The sequence below is a fragment of the Diospyros lotus genome, chromosome 3, assembly GCF_014633365.1.
Source record: "Diospyros lotus cultivar Yz01 chromosome 3, ASM1463336v1, whole genome shotgun sequence".
Classification (NCBI taxonomy): Eukaryota; Viridiplantae; Streptophyta; class Magnoliopsida; order Ericales; family Ebenaceae; genus Diospyros; species Diospyros lotus.
The window spans coordinates 42,096,983-42,124,850 of NC_068340.1; the positions used below are offsets into that span (position 1 = coordinate 42,096,983).

At 38.8% G+C, this 27,868-nt stretch overlaps 1 protein-coding gene across 2 annotated transcripts; it reads right to left on the reverse strand.

The window, feature by feature from the left end:
• Positions 1-46: 46 nt before the first annotated feature.
• On the reverse strand, positions 47-27,865 carry LOC127797478 (myosin-9-like). 2 transcript variants are annotated; one of them, XM_052330411.1, is made up of 38 exons: positions 27,432-27,865; positions 27,131-27,259; positions 26,751-26,894; positions 26,503-26,648; positions 26,257-26,413; positions 26,039-26,097; positions 25,665-25,824; positions 25,429-25,578; positions 25,192-25,328; positions 24,950-25,096; positions 24,712-24,813; positions 24,542-24,599; positions 24,355-24,456; positions 18,612-18,649; positions 17,029-17,155; positions 16,775-16,945; positions 16,516-16,647; positions 16,327-16,436; positions 16,109-16,169; positions 15,681-15,858; positions 15,223-15,428; positions 15,022-15,141; positions 14,655-14,753; positions 14,147-14,368; positions 12,430-12,557; positions 3,475-3,586; positions 3,347-3,394; positions 3,003-3,257; positions 2,754-2,906; positions 2,454-2,660; positions 2,178-2,321; positions 1,847-1,917; positions 1,665-1,764; positions 1,465-1,521; positions 1,309-1,365; positions 933-1,013; positions 729-811; positions 47-529 (listed from the first exon to the last, which is right to left on the reverse strand). In XM_052330411.1, exons 1-38 carry the CDS (start codon positions 27,432-27,434, stop codon positions 406-408), a joined length of 4,578 nt encoding a protein of 1,525 aa, XP_052186371.1. In that variant the 5' UTR covers positions 27,435-27,865; the 3' UTR covers positions 47-405. The 2 variants fall into 2 exon arrangements, with proteins under 2 accessions (XP_052186371.1, XP_052186370.1); XM_052330410.1 differs by having other exon boundaries at positions 16,109-16,172.
• Between the last annotated feature and the right edge of the window lie 3 nt (positions 27,866-27,868).

The window sequence follows — 27,868 nt, forward strand, 5'->3', positions numbered from 1 at the left end:
GCTTTACAGAGAGTCTCAAATGGCTTTTACACTCAGCCCACAAGAACAAAGCAAGAAAAATTGATCTTAAAACAGTCGTAGATTTTACAAAGTTAAAGTACAGATACTGTTATCTTTTGTACAGACTCAAATCAAAATAAGTAATGCAAGAATAACTTTGAAAGGACTAAAAGAAGAAAACATCTGGCAGCTGGCAGGGGGAAAAGGAAAGCTTTAAAACAGCTAGTTGTACAAGAAAATAGACCGTTTTTTTTTTTTAAAACAATTATGCTTACATGGTTTCTTGTTGGTTTCCCTTTTCCAACTAATGTATAATGACAAGAAACTGTGTTGTAGCTTGTATGTGTAGTATCTGACAGAGGAGGACTTGAACTCGAGCCATCCAGTGTAAGACAATGAGAAGGATTACTCAGCAAGCGGCAACAAAAAGCTAAAACCTGTGTTCTCACGAATTAAAGGTGGTGGTTCGATGTCGGCGACATCTATTTGTACCATTGACTTAGACATGTCATCCACTGAAAATGGAATGCTGCAGCATGAACCATTGTCAGGCATCAGTCATCACTAGAGGTTGGGAAAAGGGTTTGAGCAATTTACTGCTGAAAGCCTACCAAACTGCAAGTAAGATCCCCATTCCTGAAGCTCTATATGCCCATTTAAGTTGCTCTTTTCTCATAGTTGTTTATTGAATACCTTGTGATTAGAGGCAAGAGAAAAGAGTTGCTGACCTTGAATCATCATCCAGCAGAAAAGAATTGCTAACTGCATTATTTGTATCTTCAGTCATCAACACTCTCATACTGGAAATAACCTACATGAAGAGATAGATTTCCTTGGACCTTGTAACAGCCAACCTTTTACTTAAATTTTACATGCCAATCAAGAACTGGGTGCATCAGTGGCAACATGAATCTATTATGATGAGAACTTACATCCGAGGAAACACTGTGTGTGCCATACTTGTCATCCCAGTACATTGTACTGATTCGGTATAGCTGTTGTATGCTAAGCACCTGTAGGGGGAGAAAGATAAGGCCAATTAAAATGGAGGGAGCAAATTACAGTACCTATTGTTCTAAAATGTGCAGCACTCACACCACCAAGTTGATATTGTTATAGTAGTCTAAAGCATGTCAATACTAGCACTCCCGCTAAATGTTCAAATCCTGTCCCTTGCACCGAGGGGTGATTTGAGCTATGGATTACCCCATACTTCTTCCGATTCCCCAGCAGGGTAGAGGCTGTTAGCCAGCACCGGTTTCCCCACTCCTGCCCTTTTAAATTAGCCTAAGCAAGAGTACCACTCACCGGGCAGAGATCGTGGCTTATTTCATCCAGTGACTTCTTTGATTTTTGATGTAAAACCTGGATCAGAAAACAGCAATTTCAAGGGAGCACCATAACATTTCTACTTTCTGTTACAAGATGGAATAATGCAAGAAAGTCTGAGAATGGACGGGCTACCAAAAATCCAATAGCCTGTCTGATATGCCTGAGCTCATCCCAAGCTAAACCTGCATACTGATATTTTTTTATTTTTTATTTTTTTTGGGGGGGGGGGGGGGGGGAAATTATTAAATGGGAATTTATAACATTAGTGAAAAATAATAATAATAAAGGAACTGTACAGGACAGAAGGTGAAGTTACATCAAACTGAGGCTACCTCATCTGTGGCGGTGCAACACCATTGTTCCAGTTCAGCTAATCCTGCTTTAACATATTCACCATTACTGAATGAACAGCATTCTCGCCTCAATAGAAGGCTGCAGCCATAACAAACACGCGTGAAACACTTTTGTCTACCGTATAACTCAAAATCATCGAAAGGGACCATAAGTAGATTACCTGTTGAATAGTTGAACATTGATGAATGAAAATATCTGCGTGAACACTTTGCGAACTAAAAATGAGGGGACCTGAAAAAGATAACAAGTAAGCAAAGGTGTTTCAATGGTGAAACCCTACAAAGAAAAAAGTGAAAAAGAGCCCAAACTATTCCAACAAGGTCTGGGCTATCAACTACATAAGCAGGACTTTTTATGGGCCATGTTTAGAACTGGACCTGGTTGGAGGTGCAGTGGCCAATGATGATATCTAGAAGACATGGGATAACTATTTTCATCACTAAATTAAGGGGGAAGGAGAAGGGCAGAAGTGAAAGCAACATTCAACTTACATGGTTAGATTTCAGTGTGATCAAGAAATTTCCAAGACTCTTCACAATCCCCTGCCAGTGAGCAATCAGTGCTTGCTGCGCTGCTGTGTTGGTAACTGAACGTGATGGTCCCTTAACCAAGCTTGCCCTAGAAGTTCTTGGTGCCTATTTTTGATATTCAACGAATAAATTACAACATCGCAAGCCTAAATTCCACGGGTTAGAAAGTTATCCTTAAACCAATAAATTGGAATTCTTTTTTCTAACATCAACTTAGTAATAGCTAGGTACAAGTACCTGAATACACAACCCAAGCAACGGAGAAATATCTTTCTTTAGATTGTCTCGAATCATTCCATATATTTTTTCTACATAAGCTGTGAGCTGCTGCTTGAAAAGCAAAGCTGGGTATTTGGCTTCAACTTGGCGCAGATTTTCTACTCCACCAGGAATACTACCATTTACAAGGGAAAGATGAACTCCTGGTGGAGCTCCGCGGAAACTCTATAAAGAAATAACAGTAAATAATTGAAGCCGACCAAAGGAGGAACACTTGAATTGAAGAACCTTTACATCCAAACAGGAACTTCATAATACCTGTGTCATTCTTCCAAACAGACCTGAGGATGATCGACGGCGTAGAGGAGCCATTCCAGCTGCACCACTTGCTTTTAGTGTACGCTGGAGTAGGAACAGAAGTGTTGAGGCATTGGACAACCAATAGGCCAAGACGTCATTGTTATCCTGGGTCTTCAATCCAAATAGCAATCCTGGAGTTATAAGATGCTTATTCTATACAAACGCAAGAAGAAGTACTAGTAGCCTATCAGATTGGGAGGTTCGAACCTCAACAGCGTGGCCTATGGTCTGAATGATTCTGTCAAACACACTAGTCCGTTCAACTTCAAAAGATCTCCACTGGAGAAGGCATTTGTAGATTATACAGGCAGCAATTGGTCTTCTCCCAGCAAAGCCTAGGTGTTGCGTGATACATCGAATAAGAAGCTCCTGATTCTCTTGCTGCTTCTCGTTAAGTGATTTTTGGGGTTTCTCCTCTACCTCAGAAGAATCCCTTTGGCTTAATGAAGGACTATGCGGCTCCTAAAGCATTTTATAGAGCAATCAACATAACACAGTTATAAAAGAATGCATTCATAAGACATGCAACAAGATCAATGTCGTCAAGTTACCAAAGTAGTCTTCGTTTCAGCAAGCAAGTGACCGCTTTCAGATCCCCTCTGCCAAATAGAAAAAAACTTTTCATAAAATATCCTCAACATTGTTTTATAACGAGAAGAAAATTATTATCTTGAAGCACCTGAAGAATAGATCTAGAGCGTCCTGAAAGAAACTTATTAGGTGCCATGGAGACAGCCTGTTGACGAAGGACCTTATTCTCTGATTCTATATTGGCGAGTTTCTCTTCTAGCCTGATGGGAATTCCCGAAGTAAATTAATCACACCCAAAGTACATGAAAACAGCAGAGTGACTATCTCAATGCTGCAAGCTGGATTTTGCAGTATGCAAGCCATAAATGTTGCATGTTATAGACGAACAGCGATGGTAGCTCATAAAGAAATCATGTGAACTGTGTTCCCTTGGCACGGGCAATGTTGTAATAGTTTAACACATAGCTCTAACATAAAAATGTGTAAAGTTAGATTAGGTAACAGATACTACTCTCAGTTTTTTAATGTAAAAGGAACTCCTCAAGGCAATGCCATGAAGGATCCGCCTTAAGAATACTTAATGAAAAACCAAGGGAAGCACTTCATGCCATTTCTGTAACCATACAAGATAGGTCAATAAGGCAAGCACCTCATTTATCCAAAAGGCTACAGCAGCAATGTATAGTTTAAAGAAGATCTTCAAACAATTTTTTGTAGACTTGAAGAAAGATTATAGGACCACAGTAGATTCAATGCTGCCTTTGGAAAAGAAAGACATAAAAAATAGTTATATTTAACTGATAGATGGCATGCATGGTGGAGATATAACTATTGGCGATAGCAAATTCCTGAGAGTCCTATCAAAGGGAGACTTTTATCTCTATCTTCTCTTAGTATTTATCCATATGTATTATCAGTTTTCAGTTTCTTATTTTCTATTTTATTGTATTTTGTAAACTGATCTCTTCCTACAAATTAGGAGAGATATTAGGGAGTAGTATTGAAGTAGGAGTCTTTAGGGTCCAAGAGTGTATGGCTATAAGAAAGTCCTTGTATCAGTTTTCCAATATACGAAGAATTAGATTGATTTCTTCTACATGGTATCAGAGCCTCGTTATAGGTTGATACAATAAACCCTAGTGCCTTCATTGCACAACTTCAAGTGCCTTCATTGCACCATCACTGTTCACAGTCACCGTCACTGTTCACATAGAAACACCTATGTCCGGCCATCGCTTTCTAGCACCGCCACCACTATTGGGTTTGCCGTCATCAGATCGGCCGACCACCGGAGAACCACCGCTATCAGAGTCCACACGCGCGCGCTGTCAGTTTACTTCCTACTCCACACGCTGGCGCGTGAAGGAGCGTCTGCAGCCCTTTCGCTTCCGGCTGCTCCAAATCTGATCTCCAGCGTCTCTCTAGCCCATCCTTGGTGTCAAAATCTTCCGTTGCTGAGTGCTTCTTCCTTCCATTGCACTTGCCTTCATTGCAGATTTTTTCCTTCTTCCATCAGTGAGTGATCTTGGAAGCCTTTGACAGTATGACAGAGACATCCGAGGTAAACCCTGCATCCTCCATTCCTTCTCCTAGCATAATCGAAGATCTAAATCCGGTAGACTCTACTCCTATGGCTGTCGAATTGCCAACTCTTCATCAATCCTACCAATTAGATAGTAGAAATTATCTTCAATGGGCTCAACTGGTCAGAACTCTCCTCAAGGGCCAAAGCAAAGGAAGTCACTTGACAGCAAATCCACCAAAAGAAGAAGACCCATCATTCATAGCATGGGATGTGGAAGACTCAAGAATTCTGTCATGGCTGTGGAGTACAATGCAGCCAGACATAAGTAAGAACTATATGTTCCTAAACACAGCCAAGGAAGTGTGGGAAACTGTCCAGCAAACCTTCTCCAAGGTTAGAGATGCATCAGTGATCTTTGAGGTAAAAACAAAGATCAACTCCACTAAACAAGGGCCGCTAACAGTGACCGAATACTACAACCAAATGAGGGGCTTATGGCTGGAACTCGATCAATATCAAGCAATTAAAATGGTGTGCAAAACAGATGCTGCTGCCCTTCATCAGATTGTGGAGAGAGATCGAATTATAGAGTTCCTAACAGGCTTGAATCAAGAGTTTGATCAAGTTCGGGTACAAGTCGTAGGTAAGGACAAACTTCCTAGCCTAAATGAGGTTTTTGCCATCGTTCGAAGTGAGGAGAATAGAAGAAGTGCGATGCTTACTGATTATAGTCCTGAAGGATCAGCCCTCTTTATCAAAAACAAAGAGGGAGATGGGATGAGGTTTGGGAGATTAGTCACCCAAACAAGGAATACAAGTCGAGAAGGACAATGGTGTACTCATTGCAAGAAGCCCTGGCATACTAGGGAAACTTGTTTTAAATTACATGGAAAGGAGGCTGTGTTGAAGAAGATTGGAGGATTCAAGAATATGAGATCTCAAAGTTATCTCTCAAGCAAGGATCCGGAAGAAAAGGGTGGAAAAGAAGAGCCAAAAGAGCCAACAGAGGCTGATCTAAAGCTGTTAAATGCTGAAGAACTCAGCAAACTAAAAGCCTTCCTAAGAACCTTCCAAGATGGAGCTTCATGCTCCACTGATCAGCAAGGTATATCTCTAACCAATTGTTCTTTTTCAGCTTCAAAAATTGATAGGGATAACATGTGGATCCTTGATTCAGGAGCCACGGATCACATGACACCTAATGCCAATTTTTTTGAGACCTATGAGCCCCTTACCACTGCCAAACAAATCACCATTGCAAATGGTGTATCAGTCCCTATTACCAGAACAGATACCATTCACATCAGCCCTTCTTTAACCCTCAGTTATGCTCTTTATGTCCCAAATTTGACTACCAATCTGATTTCTATTCATCAATTAACCAAAGATCTAAACTGCTATGCTGTTTTTTCTTCTCATTTGTGCAAGTTTCAGGCCAAGGACATGGGGAAGATGATTAGTGTGGCTAAAGAGTATAATGGGTTGTACATTTTGCAAGGGGAGAATCCTAACACAAAAAAAAGAAGGCTTGGGATGGCATATTCCACTGAAACCTCTACTGATTTCTCCTCAATTTGGCTCCACCATCTTAGATTAGGCCATCCTCCTTTCATTTTATTAAAGAACATGTTCCCTAGTTTGTTTAGAAACCTAGAGCCTAGTGATTTTCAATGTAATGTGTGTGTCATGGAAAAGCACCATCGAGTGCTTTAAGCTATCAGCAATAAATTATCTTCTAAACCATTCTTCTTAGTCCATTCGGATGTTTGGGGGCCATCTAAAATTTCAAACTATTCGGGAGCTAGGTGGTTCATCACCTTCATTGATGATTGCACTAGAATGTGTTGGGTGTACCTTTTAAAAGACAAATCTGCCATTGGGTCTGCTTTACAACACTTCTACAAAATGATTCTCACTCAATTTGGCACATCTATTCAACAATTCCGGACTGACAATGCAAAAGATTATTTTAACAATCCCTTGCATCTATTTTTCAAAAAGGAAGGCATTATTCATATATCATCTTGTGTGGACACCCCCCCCAACAAAATAGAGTGGCCGAGAGAAGGATAAGACACCTTCTCAATGTCACCCCGCACGCTTCTTCACCATCATCAAGTTCCAAAATAGTTTTGGGGGGAGGCTGTGCTAACAGCAACTTATGTTATAAATAGAGTGCCATCTAGGGTCCTAAAACATCAAAGTCCTCTCCAAAAATTAGCCTCCTTCTATCCTGATTTTTCTTTGCATTCTCAACTACCACTTAGAGTCTTCGGGTGTGTGTGTTTTGTTCACATTCCTAAAAACCACCGGGACAAGTTTGACCCAAGGGCTCATAGGTGTCTTCCTAGGCTATTCTCCTACTCAAAAGGGCTACAAATGCTACTATCCTACCCTAAGGAAGTTCTATGTGTCTAAGGATGTTACATTCCATGAAAATGAGTCATACTTTGCCCCTCTTCAAACCAGTAGTCAGGGGGAGCCTAATTTCAGCAAAAATCCAGCCTCTGAAACTTCTGTTCCCTTGGTAGAAACCAGCCTTTTGGAACTTCACTACCCATCCATCATGAACCAGACTCTATTCCCAATGTCTAGCAGTGACCATCAACCAGCCCATGTCATTTCCCAGCCATCTCCAATTCGGTACAAGGGTTCTCCATTTGTTTACAAAAGACGACAGCACATCTCTACTCAGCAGCCTATCCAATCATCAGTCCCTTGTCCAGCCCTGGAACCTACATCAAGTGAAGATGATGCTCTAGCAGAGTGCAGTCCATGCCCCGAACCTACTGACCTTGATCTCCCTATTGCTCTCCGGAAGGGAATTAGATCATGTACTCAACATCCCATGTCCAACTATTTATCCTATCATCTAGCCACCGAGGATTTCTCTCTTCATTGGATGCTATTGTTATCCCAAAATCAGTAGAAGAAGCTCTAAAGAACCCTAAGTGGAAAGAAGCTATGCTAGAGGAGATGTGGGCACTTAACAAAAATCATACTTGGGATCTCGTGGCCAAACCCAAAGGTGTTAAGCTGGTTGGCTGCCGGTGGATATTTAATGTGAAATTCAAAGCTGATGGTACTCTTGACCGGTACAAGGCAAGGTTGGTTGCCAAGGGCTACACCCAATCCTATGGCATTGATTATCTTGAAACTTTTGCCCCGGTCGCAAAGATGACTTCTGTTAGGGTTCTTATTTCATTGGCAGCAATACATGGGTGGCAACTCCAACAATTTGACGTGAAAAATGCATTCTTGCATGGGGATTTAGAGGAGGAGATATATATGGAACTACCTTCTGGTTTTCACCAGAAAGGGGGAGGAAGAGTATGTAGACTTAAAAAGGCCCTCTATGGGCTAAAGCAATCTCCACGTGCTTGGTTCGGCTGGTTTTCTAAAGCTATGCTATCTATGGGATATCATCAAAGCAGGGAGGATCATACTCTCTTTATCAAGCATCATGGTGATTTGATGATAGCTTTACTTGTATATGTGGATGATATTGTGGTTACTGGTAATGATACTGCTGAACAGATAATCTTAAAGCAGAACTTGGCTAAAGAATTTGAAATTAAAGAACTTGGGGTGCTGAAATATTTCTTGGGCATTGAGGTTGCATACTCAAAAGATGGCATATTCTTGTCACAAAGAAAGTATATTATGGACTTACTTATAGAAACGGGGCTTCTAGGAGGAAAAGGATCTAGCATACCAGTGGATCCGAACCTAAAGTTGCAAGCAAATACCAAAGATGAGGTGATAGATAAAGGGAGGTTTCAACGTCTGGTGGGTAGGCTGATTTATCTCTCACATACTAAACTTGATATAGCATTTGCAGTGAGCCTTGTAAGTCAATTTATGCATAATCCCTCCTCGGAACATATGCAAGCAATAAGGAGGATTTTGAATTATCTTAAAGCTACACCAGGTAAGGGAATCTTATTTACCCCAGGAGATGTTTTAAAGATTCAAGGATATGTGGATGCTGACTATGGGGGGTCTCTAGTTGATAGGAGATCCACAACTGGGTATTGTGTGTTCCTATGGGGTAATTTGGTATCTTGGAAAAGCAAGAAGCAAGGAGTTGTAGCAAGATCAAGTGCAGAGGTTGAGTTTCGAGCTATGGCTCTAGGAGTATGCGAACTTCTATGGTTGCAAATAGTACTAGAAGATCTAAAAATTCCAGTACAGAGACCCATTGAGTTGCTATGTGATAACCAGTTAGCGATCAGTATAGCTCATAATCCAATCCAACATGACCGGACAAAACATATTGAGATTGATCGTCATTTCCTCAAAGAAAAGCTTGATTCAGGTCTCCTCAATATCTCATATGTGCCATCAAGATGTCAAGTGGCTGATATTCTAACAAAAGGATTGCCTACCGCACAGTTTGAAGACCTAGTATCCAAGCTAGGGATGAGTGATATACATTCCCTAGCTTGAGGGGGAGTGTTGGCGATAGCAGATTCCTGAGAGTCCTATCAAAGGAAGACTTTTATCTCTATCTTCTCTTAGTATTTATCCATATGTATTATCAGTTTTCAGTTTCTTATTTTTTATTTTATTGTATTTTGTAAACTGATCTCTTCCTACAAATTAGGAGAGATATTAGGGAGTAGTATTGAAGTATGAGTCGTTAGGGTCAAAGAGTGTATGTCTATAAAAAGCCCTTGTATCAGTTTTCCAATATACGAAGAATTAGATTGATTTCTTCTACAATAACCATAGGGAGAAGACCCATAGAATAAACTAACATTACTTATCCAGCTTGCAGGCTAATGTTAGGTATCTATATAAAGTTAGTATCTTTTTGGATTATGTATGGAAGAATTGCCTATACATGCACAAGATGGGAATCATGGTACACATTACAATCTAATGGTATTGTTTCAGTAGACTAAACAAAGGAGGGACAGGAAGAGAGAATTGCTCGAAGGTCCTTTTTTCAGCGCCGGATGCTCCTCGCCCTGCCCTTGTGGTGCCACCTAAGGGGTGTGTTAGTGGGCAGGCTCGGGGAAGCAAGCAAACAGGTAATTTGTCAAGGAAGGTAGCTCCCTAGGGGTCTGTCAAAGCAATTGTTGAGCATGCCTCCCAGGCTATTTCTTCTCATTCTCAAGATAGGGGGTCTCGATTTGAGAATCGTTTTTGCACTCTTATGGAAGAAGATAGGGATATTCCTTCCCTTGGGGACATGGAGGGGGGTGATGGGTGTGAATGGTGAGTTGGATATGGAGGACCGAGGCCAGGGTGTTCGAATAGAGGATGATGCTTCAACATCATTTAGGGTTGACAGTTCAGATTCAGAGTTTGTCTAGGTGAAGTCAAAGTCGCAGCACAAGAAAGAAAGAAAGAAAAGGAATGCCCTTGCTCGGGCCACACATGGTTCTGAGAGTGCTCGTCTTGTGCTTGTGGATCTGGCATGAAGCCTTCATTTCTTTTTTTCCTTTTTTTGTGTTTCTAGTTTATTTTGCCTTGATGTAGGGTGTTTGGTGTGTTTGTGCCTGGGGTATGCTCTAGTGTAAGCTATAGACGCTTTGCGGTTTTTTCTGTTAATTTAATTCTCACTTACAGAAAAAATAATAATAATAATAATGTTGTTTTCATAAAGCATATAACAAGAGTAAACATGTAGGTATTCATAGGAAAGAGAAAAGGTAAAAAGAATATACAGATACGAAGTTAGAAGACTAAAAGTACTAAAAGATGCAGAATTTTTATTAGATTGCATCATTCACAAAGAAGGGGAATTATTGTTGATGTCTTTTTTTTTTTATTAGATTATTGTTATTATTTGTAAAATTAAGACATGATAATTAAGTGAAGCGATGCTCTGGTTTCTTATCCTATTGATGCATGGCCATTTAAAAGGAAAAATTACAATATGGCCACATGACCAGCTATATATCATTGGTACGGAATGTTAGCCAATCAAAAAATGGCTTGTTAGGAAAAGGATTTCAGTGGAGATGAGGATGTTAACATAGAATTATGATAAAACTACAAGAAACAGGAATAAGAAAGTTCATTAAACTGTATGATTGGCAACCATAGACAATTAAATGAGGAAAAATCAGATGACACGGTTTGGTCATGTTTGGAAAATACATTTGTTGAATTGGGTTAGAGGTAAACTGTAAATTGAAAATCTCATGGGGTAAAATTGAATTCAAATTTTGTTCTCTCCATTACAGTGCCACAGAGAGAGAGAGAGAGAGAGAGAAAGGGTTGATAATGATATGTTTATCATGCAATCTCTATTATATTCTAGGTTTGAAAAATCATTTGTCTCTTCGCTTATTTTGTTTGCTTCTGATTTATTTCAGTGCATCTATGTGCTTCTGATAGACTGAGTGGTTCCTCTAATCCTTTTTTATCTTACACAAACTCAATCTTGATGCTATGAGATTATCTAGTTTATGTAGCATATATCTCTTCTGTGTTCCAATATGTGATAGACATTCTACATTTTAATTGATCACTTTGATATTAACAAAAAGAATAAAAAAAATGAGAGCAGAGAGATTCACCGATGACAAAGAAAGTGACAGAACTGATGGCAGAGAACAGCTGAATTCAATAAGACAAACATTATTTTATCTAGTTTATATGGTATACTTGTTAATGTTTTTCAAGGGAACAGAAGAGCCTCTTAGTAGGAAAATGAGAAAGGTCTTGGAGAACCCAATAAAATAATAACAGATAAATATAAAGAGTGGGATATTTATTTTCCCATAGATATTCAAATAAAAGCCTGACGAACTCTGGCTTACATCACATTTTTTTAAGTATTAACAGTGGACGGGTATGGCTCTTGCTCATCCAGCAATGAAAAGATTCAGCTTCTAGAATATTAGATTTCACTATGCATGACAGTGATGCTGCATATCATGAAAGCCACAGCATTATCCTTCATGTTGATTAACTAGCATGACTTGTGTCATATTTCTGAGACGAGGGTAGAAAATAATTCTTTAACCCAATTCATTTTCTAAAAATAAGACGTCAGAAAAATAGTTCTTCTACTGGTGGTTTTGGGGCATTTGGAACAACTTTTATCAAGTAAATTACCATAGTTGCATTGAAGTGGGATTCCTACTATTTTAAAATTAGAAGGAAATACACTATCACAGCTGTGATCAGATGAACAGAAGGAAAATATGTGACTTGGGATCCCAATCTCAGAGCCGCTCTCCATCTATATATCACCTGCATTATGGATAACCACTTCTCATTTACTTTGTTGCCATAATACCATTGCTATTTCTTAGACCCTTTTAACTGTCATTCCCAGAAAACTTAGATGATGCAATCTGCTGCTTCTTTTTGATCCGTATAAAACTAATATATTGGCTAATACCTTGTATGAGAAAAGGATGATGTGTTGCCTGCTCAAGTTATTCGACTGCAATTTGATTTCATGTTTCACATTTTGAAAGGAAATTCCTCTCGAAATTGAGAAGCACAACAACAGCTAGAGAAACACAATGAAAGAAACGCATACAAATCGCATCAAATAAGAGATTCACTGAAAAAATGAAAGTTTCAAGGCAATATATTCTTAAATCATACTACCTGCTTAAAGATTCCTGCAGTTGATGAGCTCTTTTTTCTGTTTCTTCCAAATTTTTAAGCCTTTCTTCAGATTCAGAATATTTCTTTTCCAAATCTTCAAATTTTTGCTTTTCTGACTGCAGCAAGACCTGAAGACCAAGAAGGATGTTGAAGATACCAGTTTCATGGAATTCTGCCTCCAGAGACAACAAAACTATTGAGGCAAAATTCAGATGCCAGGATTCAGAGAGTCCAATATAAATTACTAAATAATCAAGCAAGTCTAGCCAAGTTAGTGCCACATAGAGTATTTATATCCATTATCTACAGTCATCACAGTTGCGATTCATGAATGTTGTGCCATCTTATTAACACTCTGAAGAAATGAAGTAATCTGAAATACCTTTAGTTTACATTCCTCCAACTAACAAAAAGGCTACCCCCTGCTAACCAAAAAACATGGACACTTTTAAGAAAGTGCCATGTCCATATCGGTGAATCAACATTTGCCAACACATATTGGACAGAAGCCCAAACATCTTGTTTTTTATATTTCAAGACTAAAACATCCTTTCAACATTTCCATGATACATGTGTTGGGAAAAAATTGTGACTTTAGACTTTTAGAAATTTTTAATTAGATTATTGTTTTTGCTCATATTTTTTTCCCAACATGTTTAATGTTCAGATATTTTCTAAAACAAGTATGATGAAAACATGAACATATTTTGATTTATACTTAAAAACATTTCATTTGTTTTTGTGTATGATGGTTTGCATCTTGAAATTTCTCTCTTTTTGTACAGGAATTGGTGATGAGCTGGGAGTCATGACAGGCGTCAAGCACACATGGAAGGTCAGAGCAGAGAAGGGATGCAGCTAGGCCATTGCTAGAGAAAGAGGGTGAGTCAGTACAGAAATATTGTGATCAATGTGTTTTTGATAGCTTGAGCCCCCTATTTTTAGTTAGAGATACTAGACCTTAATGTCGAATTCCAAGGTATGTGGGCAATTCCATTGTGGCATGGCACTCCATCAATTGGACTCAGATAGGAGGCTTACCCCCAAGCAAGATGACAGTGGGAGATGCAAGGATGGTAGCAGGTTCCAATGGAACCATGGTTTAGGTTGATGAGGAATTCATAAGAAGGTACATGGGGTTTGAATGTTTAAGGGTTAAAGCTAGCATGATACTCAACAATCCACTAGTTGGATCCATGATGATCAAGGAGCCAGTTGGCAGAGTTTAAATGTCCAGTTTTCATATGAGGGACTTGGAGATGTATGTTATAAATGTGGAAGAATGAATCATGTGTTAAATGAGTGGCAACAAGTAATGGATGCTGTGCCAATATCATCAGCTATTCGAGCTCAGTATATCAGGAACTTCAATGCAAGATGGTTCAATAAGGAAGAAGAAAGGAATAGGGGCCTTCTGATGAATCAAATGGAAGGAAATCAAAAGAAAATGACGAAGGATAATTTAAAGAAAGGAATGATCTTTTGGTTTGATGTCTGTTTGGTCTTTTTCTTGTAGGTTTTTGTTCTGTGTTTTGCCTGGAGTTTGGGTGTCTCTGTGTATTGGCCTGAGGTTCCCTTAGCTCATCCATTCCTTTGCAGGCTCTTATGATCTAATGGAAGCACACAAAAAATAGTACTTCTAGAATGCTTTAGCACTTGTGTTGAAAATAGAATACTCTTTATGACAAAAAATTAGTACATACATAATGAACGTTACCTGTAAACCATTGACTTCTGCTGATAGAGATTCAACTTTTTCAGTGTCCTCAACAAAAACTTGGGTTTCCTGGATGACAGGGGGTGCTTCTTCAATAGCCTTTCTTGCAGCTTCTTGTTCCTTGATGAGTAATGCATTTGTTTCATCAATTTTGGTTTGCATAACTTGCAAAGAATTCTGCAATTTTGCTATCTCTTGTGCTTTTGCTTCTTCCATATCAGTCTGCATGCAAAATTCCAAACCTTTGGCATGAGGATGCTACAATATACAAGAGAAATTAAAATTTCAACTTCTTTCATGGGCAACATCAAAGTAATTCAAGAATGTAGAAGTCAGACAATTTTTTGGACTGACTTAAACCAATTTTCATTCTATTAACTGTGTAACAAGCATAAGATTTCTTTTTCGATATTTTAGACCCTTATCGATGAACTTCCCAAAGAAGATTGGACGTCAAACCAAGCAACTTCTTCAATATAAATGATTGTAGATGCAGGGAATATATTACCCTTAAACGTTTTTCCAGCTGGAAACGCCACGTGAGTTCTTCCACCTGTTTTTCAAGCTTATCCTTTGCTTCTCTTAGTGCTCCTGTTTCCCTTGCAGCCTGCATTGGTTTCGATAGTGAGTTAAGTAATTTGCAAAAAATATCTACATATGGAAGTCGTAGACAATATCTAGACACAGGCAAAGGAAGATACAATTACATAGTTTACATAATAAATTATTGCTCCCTTTTACTTTCTAAATTAAATTCTATGAATATTTTATAAAAAGTTGGATTTATATTTCATGAAGAAAAAATTATTTTAACTCTTGTAACAAAATATGATCGGGGTTCAAAAATAAAAAACAACTTCAACTTAAAGACAGACCATCTTTAGCTTCCGCAGTTCTTTCCTGGCAATTCTACCCCTCCACCTACATTGTGAAACTATTGCTCCTCTTCTGAGATTCTTGTAGTACGAGGAAGCTCTGTGACGACGCCACTGGGCCTAAAGACAGAAAATTTATCTGAGAGATTTAGACACTTGAAATGAGTAATCCATGATGTTGATATTTTGAAATATATCAACCTGAATAACAATTGAAGCTTTGGTCTGCTTCCTAAATCTGAAACTTTTACGAGCATCCATTGCACGCAATCCTGTTTGTATGACAAACATTGCATTATAGAGTCTTCTATAGGCCTTTCTGGCCTCATACCTACGTATGTGCTTCTCAATTTTCAAAGCAGCCGCTTCCCTTCTTAAACCTTCATAAAGTTTTTCAGCAAGTTTACCTAAAAAGCAAACACAAAACAAATGAAAATGAGATTCGATTGTTTACCATAAAATAGCATGCTTAAGTTATGCTGAGCTACCAAACAATAGAAGGGGAAAAAGCAAGGAAACAACCTAATAGTGCGTAACCATTTTCTTTGTGGTATGGGAAGTATTTTCACATAAGAACTAAAACTTTTATACTGTTTGAAAATGGCAGTATGCATGTCACAAAGTAGAATCAGACTTCTGTTTTTCTATAGATAGCTGACCTCTCCACACTGACTGAATAAAAACAGAAGCATTTCGTAGTGCTATGAGCTGTTTGCGAGCTTGATGAGTTCGTATACGCCGTTGAATAGATTTTGCTGCACTACTAAGAATTTCTGCTCTGCGTGCGTCTAGTTCAGCCATCTGGCCAGCTCTAAGAAAAACCTTTGTTTTGCCTATCTGCAAAATCATTTAGCAGTCTATGAAATTGATGGTCAAAAATTAAGTGAGGACTTCTTTTGGCCAAGAGAGAAATTTCTTCCTAACAATACAGATTATTGCTTGTTTAGCATACTCAGTCTCAAGTGATGTATTTAAATATTTAAAAGGAAATTAATATATGACTGAACAATATTATGAAGCACTTGAGATAGATGATGGGAGACCAGCATAAGTTACCAAAAACAGCAAAGAAGCTCCTGGTAGTTACCTGGAACCCTTTAAGCCCCTTCATTTCAAGTATCTTTTGGCACACAGATTTTTCCTCGTAATTGCTGACAAATAGATTAGGTTCAGAAAGACCATTAACATTTCACCAGGTAAAATGATAACATCCAATAGTGAACCTAAATCGGCCTAGCAGCTGAAATATAAACTGATGCTCACATCTCTGCTAAGCTGCAGTTAATGCTAAAAGAGCATACTTACCTCCCTTCCAAAAGTTGTGGTGCAAGAAGTCCAAATCTGTTGATGAATTCAAAAAAAGGTCGACGAGTAGGGTATCCAGCACAGCTAATTCTGATTGCCTCTAACACACCCTGGAAAGAGAACACTAATCATGCCAACTGCACAAAATTACAAAAACCAACATTAACACTAAAATATCATCTCACTTACACCACACCGCAACTGTTGCATGATGTTGGAATTCTCAAATATGGCAGGTTTGAGAAGATTATTTGGCTTTACGCATCTAATGTAGTGAGGTTCTGTAGCATTTAAGGTATCCATCAATTGTTGTAGTTGTAGCTGCATCATGGAAAATCGCAGACATTTGTTGTCAATTTTAGTTTTTATATCAGTTGTCAACTTACTGGCTACAGATATTTCATGCCTACGGTCACCAATATTTTTTGCTAAATAGCACTAAAGATACCTTGAAACGAGACCCAATTGAAGAAAATTTTGAAGACTTGGCAATGTCATCAGAGAGGTGAGGGAAAAGGCCTGCCACGAAAGAGCATTTGGAAGCACTCAACAAGTCTTGATGTTCAGGAACAACATAGTCTTTGTTTTTGTCCAAAAATTGGTCAGATTGGTATTGGACCTGGAATTAATGGGATAATAGAGAGCATCTAAGTGTTACAAAAACCTACACCACATAGTAACTCTATTGGTGGATGAACATACCTCCCCAGCATAATGTGAAATTGTGAAATCTGTACGAGACAGTTTTGGCTTTATAAAGCGTTTGTGAACTTTAAACGTCTGATAAAGCTTGTTTGAAAATGTTTCATGTGTTGACTTTGGAAACATACTGAAATGGGAACAAAAAAAATCAACAATAATAAGAAATAATAGCTCTAGGAAATTAAAGGAATCACTTAAATTCAAGTTTCGCTATAGGAAATATTATTTTTTGGTTGGCTCAAAAACAGAAACATCTAAGAAAATTTTGTGGAACAGTAAAAAAATTAAAAATCTAGAAATCATTTGGAGACTAAAACTGAATTCTATATAATCATTTATATAAGCACAATAATTAAATAAGTGAAATTTGTTTTGAGACTTATACATTTTTTTATGCATAGGTTACAAGGAAAAATTTCGAAGTAAATTTCACGTGCATTAAATAATGTCAAATAAAATCAATCATATGAAACACAAGTCATACATATTTAAATATGTGTACAGTTCCAACCACATAAGAGCTACAAAATTACAATAACAACAATCACAAGCCTTTTTATTCACCAAGTGGGTTGGCTACATGAAATTTAGCTCTCCACCTGCCTCTATCTATGTTTATATCTTCTGTAAGGCTCTTATATACTATGTCATGTTAGAGGCTTTCCCAACCACCAAGTATTGTTTTGCAACAAACTTCTTCGATTTCATCTACTGATCACATAAGCATGCCTAATGATTTTCTTCTCACATGTCTAAACCATCTTAATCATGTTTCATACATCTTAATAAGATATACAAAATACAAATAAAATTAGTTGTAAATAAATTATTAAGACATGTTTAAGTGTCCCATTGTATGGGAGGTCCTTAATGCATACATTGTTAATTTTTAGTGTTCTGTTTTTTAATTTAACCACATTAAGAATAAAGTTGTTTTAAAGTAAAATGAATCTTAAAAACTTCAGACCATCAGGTTTGCATGAGTAGTTGTAGTAGTAAAATCACACAATGATGAATAATTAAATTAGTAGGATGAGAAAACTCCAATTATATATATTTTTTTAAACAATGTAACTATTGTAATGATCAAGAAAATGCTCAATGTCTTTCACAAAAGTCTAAATATGCACATTAAGAATTATTTTCTTTCTAATATATATATTCTTATGATAGATTTAAAAAAAAAAGGGGTGAACCCAGTGCACAAGAACATAAATAAAATGACTTATTATGCATTCCTTATATTGTTAAAACAACCCATTGTTTTCGAATATTCAAAGTGTCTCCCCAAAATTCCATTGTGTTTCAGTAAAATAAAATAAAATTTCAATTTTCTAGTATTGTTGCATGTTAGTTTCTTAGATACTGGTATGTTTGTCATTTCAATGGAACAAAACAAGCTCCTTGCTTGAAATATGAGATTTCTACTCAAATTAATAAATTTAATAGATTTCTAACATACAATGAACCAAGAAGGGAAAAAAGTTCAAAATTGAGGGGAAAAAATTTCAAATTTGAGCATCCTAAGCATCTTTAGAGAATTATGAACTTGTTTTGAGAAGAGTGAAGGAAAACTATTATACCAGGCTTCATCAAGAAGAGTTATTATTCCACCAGGTTTCTGCAAAACAAAGGTGAAAGCTGTGAATCACAAAGGTAAACAACTTACAACATCCATCAAATCAGTGAACGCACTATAAATAGTGGACATGCTACAAAAGGAAGTTAGGGAACACATGCTCCTCTATGTGACAATAGTACAACAGATTATGCAAACCTATTGATATGAAGCCAGAAGGAGCAACTGATGGTCTGGGTAGAAACTGTTGAGTTATATGGTTATAGTCTAGGGCTTATCCTACGTTAGAGCCCATGGCCCATTGTATTTGTATATATATATAGGTGTATAGTCTATGAATTTAATTAAGTGAAATATACATATTAAAAGCTAGGTTTTCTTTCTAAGTTTCACATGGTATTAGAGCCAAAATACAAACCCTAGCTTTTAATACAAACCCTAGAAGCCACCATACAAACCCTAGCCGCTGCAGCCGACACCACCCACATCATCGACGACCACTGTCGGTCGTGTCGCCATCGACCGCCGCAGCCTACCGTGCCACCGTCGTCGCCGCCAACTGCGTTTCCGTCGCGCACGCTACTGGTCAGCAACGGGTCTTCACCGTTAGGCCACCGATCACGCACACCACCACTGCCGTTGCATTCGGCCGCCTCCAATCTGTTGACCCCCAGAGGAACATTGTCGTTGCCGCTGCCACACGCCGCCTCTCTCGCACTGTTCACGGAGACGTTTTTGCTCCGATTTCTCTCACCAGTGCTCCAATCGCAACGCCGTCTTCACCATTGGACTCGCCTCCTTCAGTCCATCCCAAATCCGATGGTTTCGTCGCCATCCGCCTCTGCCGGTCACCGACATCCGCCATCTGCCGGCACTCTAGCGCGCCTGTTCTCTGTGCTGGATCATCCAGCCTTTATTTTTTGGCTTATTTCACCCTTTTGTTTCAAATTTGTTGATCTTGTAGGGCTCCATTTGATCCAACATGGCTGGTACTAGTAAATCTGGCTCCTTCTCTGGTATTTTGTCTCCTCCAGCAATTGCTACTGAGAAGTTGATGGGCAGTTCCAATTATATCTCTTGGTCCAAGGCGGTTGAACTATGGTGTATGGGTCAAGGTTTACAGGATCATCTAACTACTAAGGCCGAGAATGTGACCACAAATAAATCTGAGTGGCAGAGAGCTGATGCTTTGTTGTGCAGTCTTCTGTGGCAGTCAATTGATCCCTCTCTTCATCCGATCTATACTAACTATACCACATGCTATGAATTGTAGGCTCAAGCCAAGACGTTATACACTAATGACATTCAACGCCTGTATTCAGTGGTGTCTAATCTGCTCAGTTTACGACAACAAAGTTTGACTCTTCCTGATTTTATTGGTCGGATGGCCTCTATTAAAGCTGAATTTAACTCCTTGTTACCTGCTAGTAAGACTGCTACAGAGGATCTAACTCAACGGGATAAGTTCTTCATGGTGTGTACTCTTGCTACCATTGGTCCTGAGCTTGCTCCTGTACATGATCAGATTCTTGCTAGTCCCACTGTACCTACTATGGATGAAGTGTATTCTTGTCTTATTCGAGTTTCATTTGTTCCTATAGTGCCTTTATCTTCTGCAGGTGATCATTCAGTCATGGCTTCACAGATTCAGAGTAGTGGTGAACAGGGAGGAGATCGTGGTAATCAGGGGCAAACGCCCCAAGTGTAACTACTGTCACAAGTGGGGGGGGGCATACTAAGGAACAATGTTATAAGTTGCATGGCCGCCCTCCTCGTGTTAATGTTGCTCATGCTGATGGTTCTCAATCTGAGTCCTTTGATGGTCATCCACCGCAATCTGTCCTTTTCACTGGGGCTGACTATGATGAGTATCTTAAGTATAAGACGTCCCAGCAAATCTCATCCACAGTTGCTTTTGTTGCCCACACTGGTGATTCCACTGCCTGTCTAGCTCAGTCATCTTCTTTGGGACCATGGGTCCTGGACTCAGGTGCTTCTAACCACATCTCTGGTAATCCCCTATTTGTTCTCTCATTTTACTAATTCTATTTCTTTACCTTCTGTAACATTAGCCAATGGGTCCAAAGCGGTTACTAAAGCTATTGGCACTACCAAACCCTTACCTTCTTTGCCTTTAGATTCTGTCCTTTATCTTCCTCATTGTCCCTTTAATCTTGTCTCTGTTAGTAAACTTACGCGTGCCTTAAATTGTTCTATCACCTTTGATGATCATTCTGTTACTATCCAAGATCGCGGTACGGGACAGATGATTGGCGTCGGATGTGAGTCGCAGGGTCTCTATCATCTCAACCTTCCTGCATTGCCTGTTGCTTGCTTGGTGACTGAGTCTCCTGCTCTTCTCCACAATCGTTTGGGACATCCTAGTTTGGCTAAGTTTCAGAAGATGGTCCCCAGTTTATCTAGTTTGTCGTCTTTTCATTGTGAGTCTTATCAACTTGGAAAACAGTCTCGCACTTCTTTTCCAAAGCGTGTCAATAGTTGGGTTGTGTCCCCGTTTGCTTTTGTTCATTCCGATGTCTAGGGTCCTAGTCGTGTCGTGTCTGTTTTGGGTTTTCAATATTTTGTAACGTTTATCAACGATTATTCTCATTGCACATGGTTACATTTAATGAAAAATCGTTCTGAGTTATTCTCAATTTTTGAATCCTTTTGTGCTGAAATCAAAACGCAATTTCATACCTCTGTCCAAGTATTGCACAGTGACAATGCCCCTGAGTATTTTTCTCTTCCTTTTACTACCTTTATGTCTTCTCAAGGGATCTTGCATCAGTCGTCTTGTGCATATACACTACAGCAGAATGGGGTTGCTGAGCGTAAAAACAAACATTTGATTGAAACTGCTCGCACTCTTCTTCTACATCATCATGTCCCCTTTCGCTTTTGGGCTGAAGCTATCCTTGCTGCTTGCTATCTCATTAACAAGATGCCCTCCTCAGTTCTTCAACACCAAATTCCTCACTCTCTCTTGTTTCCTGATCAACCATTATATATTCTTCCTCCCCGTGTCTTTGGTTACACCTGCTTTGTCCATAACCTGTCTCCCAATCAAGATAAATTGTCTGCTCGATCCATCAAGTGCATTTTTCTTGGTTACTCTCGCCTTCAGAAGGGTTATCGGTGTTATTCTCCTGACATCCGCCGCTATTTTCTTTCGACAGATGTTACCTTCTTTGAGTCGTCTCCTTTCTACCCTTCGCCTCCTTTCGAGTGTCAACCCATTTCTGAGGCCATCCCTCTTCCCGCGAGTCCTCCTGCTCCTATTCTCCATGTTCCTTCTTCTACCCCCTTGCAGGTTTATCATCGACGTCATCAGCCTCGATCTCCTCCCGGTGGAGATGTTGTTCCTGCGCCTTCTCCCGTATCTCCTAGTACTTCAGCGACTCCTGCTGCCTCACATCCTGCTCCAGTCTCTCCACCTGCCGCGGTCCTGCCCTCTGAGGATCTACTTCCTATTGCCCTTCGAAAATGTACCTGTTCTTCTCGCAATCCTCACCCCATTTATAATTTTCTTAGCTATCACCATCTCTCGTCTCCTTTTTGTGCTTTTGTGTCTTCCTTATCCTCTGTTTCATTACCTAAGACTGTTAGTGAGGCATTTTCTGATCCGAGGTGGCGACAAGCAATGGTGGATGAGATGACTGTTTTGCATTCCAATGATACTTGGGATTTGGTTCCTTTACCCCTAGGGAAATCTCTTGTCGGCTGTCGGTGGATCTATACTGTCAAGGTGGGTCCTGATGATCAGGTTGATCGCCTCAAGGCTTGTTTGGTTGCCAAAGGGTATACTCAGGTTTATGGCCTTGACTATGGTGACACTTTTTCCCCCTGTTGCTAAGATGTCCTCTGTGCGTTTGTTTCTCTCTATAACAGCTATGTGCCACTGACCGTTGTATCAACTAGATATTAAGAATGCCTTCTTACATGATGAGCTTCAGGAGGAGATTTATATGGAGCAATCTCCTGGGTTTGTTGCTCAGGGGGAGTTTGGGCAGATTTGTAAACTCCATCGCTCACTATATAGGTTGAAGCAGTCTCTTCGAGCCTGGTTTGGTTGTTTCAGTGCTGTCATTCAAGACTTTGGTATGACTCGTAGTGAGTCTGATCATTCAGTTTTTTATAAACACACATCACAGGGGAGGTGTATATACTTGGTTGTCTATGTGGATGATATTGTTATTATAGGTGATGATTAGGATGGTATTATTCAGTTGAAGAAACATTTTTTCCATCATTTTCAGACTAAGGACTTGGGGTTACTTAAATACTTTCGTGGCATAGAAGTTGCTCAATCCAGTTCTAGTATTGTTATCTCTCAATGAAAGTATGTGTTAGACATTCTAGAAGAAACTGGGATGCTTGATTGTAAACCTATAGATTCTCCTATGGACCCTAATGTAAAGCTTTTACCAAGACAGGGGGAGCCTCTTGCTGATCCTGGAAGATACCACAGGCTAATCGGAAAACTTAATTATCTCACTATCACTCACCCAGATATTTCTTTCTCAGTCAATGTTATCAGTCAATTTTTACAGTCTCCTTGTGATAGCCACTGGGATGCGGTAGTCCGGATTCTCAGGTATATTAAGGGAGCTCTAGGTAGAGGACTATTGTATGAGGACAGAGGTCATACTCAAGTAGTTGGATATTCTGATGCTGATTGGGCAGGTTCTACTTTTGATAGACGGTCTACGTCAGGATATTGTGTTCTGGTTGGAGGAAACCTAGTATCTTGGAAAAGTAAGAAGCAGGAGGTTGTTGCTAGGTCGAGTGCAGAAGCAGAATAGCATGCTATGGCCTTGGCAACGTGTGAATTTATCTGGTTAAAACAATTGCTTCAGGAACTCAAGTTTGGGGAGATATCACAGATGAAATTAATTTGCGACAATCAAGCTGCATTACATATTGCTTCCAATCCAGTCTTTCGTGAGAGGACCAAACATATCGAGATAGATTGTCACTTCATCCGAGAGAAAATTTTATCTGGCTGTATTACCATAGATTTTGTCAATTCCAATGACTAGTTAGGAGATGTCTTCACTAAGTCTCTCAGGGGTCCTCGAATTGAGCATATTTGTAGCAAGCTTGGTGCATATGATATATATGCTCCAGCTTGACAAGGAGTGTTGAGTTATATGGTTATAGTCTAGGGCTTATCCTATGTTAGAGCCCATGGCCCATGGCCCATTGTATTTGTATATATATATAGGTGTATAGTTTATGAATTTAATTAAGTGAAATATAACTATTAAAAGCTAGGTTTTCTTCCTAAGTTTCACAGAAACAATTACAATGCACACTATCCTCTTTGCTTTGACTGAGTTCTAGTAATGCTAGAGAAACTCAAATCACAAAACACAACATACCAAACCTTTATCCCATTATGGGGGGAATGACAAAAGACAAAAAATAAAAGAACCCAGAAGACCTAAAATCTTGGATGAGAACTCAAGCCATATGACATAAATCAGTAGGTTGGACCTGTGATCTAGCAGTAGCTAGTTATCGGATTCATCAAAGAATCTAAAGAGAATCAGTAGCTTCAAAAATATCCAACAGAAAGAATTAGAAGGTTTAAATGCATCTACGAGCAATCAGCCAGTTGGATTTGACATGGACTGATGGACACATATAGCCAATTACATCAAAGCTCTTGCACAGCCAATAATAACTGACCACTAAGATTCACCAAAGAAGAACCACTAATTTAAATTAAGGACAAGGTTAACCTTTTCAATGAGATCCAACACATCTTGATTGTCAACAAATTCTATGTAGCTCCAATTAATAGCCTCTTTTGTGTATTCATCTTGTTCCATCTTGAAAACATGCTGAAATTCATCAACTGAATACGTGAGTTACAAATCAGTGACAACTCTTAACTTGTGAGTGTTCAATATATAATCCAAAAGGTACCTGATTAAAATGTTGCTGCAGCTTTTCATTTGTGAAATTTATGCAGAACTGTTCAAAACTGCATGGGATGATAAGCTGAAATCAATACTCGAGAATTGCCCAGTGCTTTAAGAACCCATATACAGTCTCTTCAAAATTATACTCTGTTTTTTATGCCATTTTAGGGTTACCTGTTATGCTTAAAGCTTTCAAAACCATAGATATCAAGGACTCCAATGATAGATTTCGAATTTGGATCTTGGCCAATTGATACATTGATTTTATCGACTAACCTGCATTGATTAAAAAAGAAAATAGCATCAATAGGATACATCAGTTTCCCAATATAACTTTTCTGGGAGCCATGGATTGTTCACCTTGTTTAAGTGGCAAAATTTAAAAATTTATCACCATGAGACAGCTTCTTACCAATCAAATAATCGAGAATAAATTGTCTTAGCCAAACCATCCCTGCTAACTGATGCACTATGGGGATCGAGACATCGTTTTATAACTTCTTCAGGTGTGATCATCACACGTTTACACAATGCATCTTCCAACGCCTTAGGATCACACCTAAATTATAGATTAAAACAGAATTTACTACCATTTAAAGGAAACTAAGTAACCTGAGAAAAAAATCAGCAAATTATATCAGGAAGTGTTTGTACATAAGAAGTTCTGCTGTTGTTTTAAGATGGAATTTAGACTTATCATCTTTTGGGACTGATGAATCAATTTCCTTTCCCTTAGCAAAATCAATATTCCCAAGGTGAAGAATTGCAGCAACAACCCTGAATATTGCTTCCTGATATATAATATATACACAGAGAGAAAGAGAGAGAGAGAATTAACTTTTAATACAAAAAAGAAACTAAAACAAAGTTATGATTCTGCAATTGACATACCTGCTCCTTGGGACTTATTCCAACAATATCCATAGCTCTCCTAGTGGCAAGGTAGTCATGAGCGTCACTTACACCAACCAGCTCATGGCAATTTGACTGCTTGAGATAGTGAAATGTTTTGGGGTTTCCCAACTTATACTTGTCAACTTCCTGCAGCAAGTATAGTTAAAACACGTGAGGATAACTCAAATTGTGCACTGAAACGTTATTGACAACTCAGATATAGGTGCCGTTGCCTCCTGTGGTGCTGCACAAAGAAGGTAGAAGCAGTGGTAGTTGCGTTCAGGATCGGAAATCTGGCAAACACGAGATCGCTCAAGAAGGTAAGTCCTGATGGCTGCTCCTGATATTCTTCCTTGCTTATCAAACTGGATCTCAACAAATTTACCAAAACGGCTGCACCGTTATCAAAATTTAACAGAGCATCACACACAAGATTCTGACAATTCTTAAGCCTCATAATTGCTTAATAATTATTGGAAAGTCATAATTCCCTCTGAAAATTAATTTTTTCTCTCCACTTCAAAAGATTTCATAATATATAACCAGATTTTGTTGTGTTCCACCAAGCAACTTAAACTAAATGTTTCACTGCACAAAAATGCCTCACCTTGAATTGTTATTTCTAACAGTTTTAGCATTGCCAAAAGCTTCCAGAACTGGATTGGACTGCATCAAATCAGTATGTGCAAATAACTTATGAGATCTTATTTAACAATATAGAAGATGTAGAAGCTAACAGAGGATTTTTTTTCCCGAGAAAAGAAATATGACAAGAGTACTTAAAAATATTTAAATATAGAAATAAAATAACATCACCAATCATACTTCAAGAACTTGTTGTTCAACTGTGCGTCCTTCAGTAGCTTTCCGGCCACCCAAATAGGCCAGATACCGCATAAGCATTTTTGTGGTCTCAGTTTTACCTGCTCCACTTTCACCACTTACTAGAATTGAATTACTTTTTCCTTCATTAACCATTGCCCTATGTTCAGAAAGTGCATCATGATTATGTATATGTATTGCCCATTAAAAGACAAACAGTGACATATGCCAGAAAGGAAAGAAGATAACCTGTAAGCAACATCTGCAACAGCAAAAACATGAGGGCTTAGTTCCCCAAAGGTTGCTCCCTTGTATTGTTGCATCATGTGAGCATCATAAAGATGAGGTAGTCTTTGGAAAGGATTGATCGCAATAAGAATATTTCCAGTGTAAGTCTGTTACAACTTACAATATCCATCATCAAATTATGCATACAGTTGCATAGGCTGTACATGATGTAACTAGAGTATTATTTCATAGTGACAAGGAAAGCTTACATAAATTTCATTGAGTTCATATCTAGTCCTCAAGTTCTCCAAGACTCCAGGCTCATGCAAATAAGATAGCTTTGTCATGTCATCAACTCCACCGGCAGGAGCTTCCATATCCTTTGGATAAATTTTTGATAATTTTGCAACAACCTGACAAGTAACCTTAATATTGAGTTCCACATCTCTAGGTAAAGGTAAAGTGAACATGATTGTGATGTGGATCAGAAACTGTCAAGTGGCAGCATTATCCTGTAGTAAAGTTCACAATGATCTTCATGTAATTTGCGAACTCCCTGGCATAATCACCTGGTGTTCTTTTTTCTTTTTTCACAAATGTCCCAAAAATTAGACAAAAACTGACTTGCCACAGTAAGTGATCCACCAACCTGTTTCCCATTGCTAGTCTCGATCTCAGCTTGTGTCCCAGTAATTTTCAGCACATGTCCATCAACCCAAGCTAATGCTGGGTCCTCAACCCAGACATGAGAACCAGCAATAATGTTTACTGCAGTTCCCTACAACATTTATGGAATGATGCAGATGTCAAAGCATGAAATTTGTGCATAAATTAATACACTCGGAACATAATGCAAATGCCGTAGTTTCTGACTACAGAAATTTAATTTCACTAAAACCCTTCTAATCTGGCGATATCAAGAAAATAAGAGGAAATATTAGGTCACATACCATTTTCAGCTCCAAATTAAAATCCGATCAACAATTACAGGAAACTAGGTTCTAGATTCCCCATGCTCAGCTCCTTCGGTCCATCCAAAACCAAAACCGTCCCAAAAATCGATACTTCTGAGCGTAACTGCAACTGAGTGACCACCGAGTGACGAGAAAATCCACAGATCAGAGGCCAATTTTCCAGGAATTTCTCAGGGAAAATTGTGGGAATAGAGGGGAAGAAAGCAAAGGAGATCCGACGGGGAAAGTGGATTTTTGCTTTGCCTGAATTTTCTCTGGCCTCGCTTCGTGTCGTTTGGTTTGTGGGACTGACATCGTTTAAGTTGCCCGGAAATTCGGTTCCTTCGATCTCTCTGTCTGTTTAAAGAGTCTTCAGTCTTTGCAAGTGTCCCGCCAAATTGTGTGGCCGTTAATCTCTGTATTCGACTATCAAC

Coding starts and splice junctions, on each gene's coding strand:
- LOC127797478 (XM_052330410.1), bottom strand. Junction 26,649..26,750: donor ATGAACTCAATGAAATTTAT/GTAAGCTTTCCT, acceptor AAGTTGTAACAG/ACTTACACTGGAAATATTCT. Junction 1,366..1,464: donor GACAGGCTATTGGATTTTTG/GTAGCCCGTCCA, acceptor TTTCTGATCCAG/GTTTTACATCAAAAATCAAA.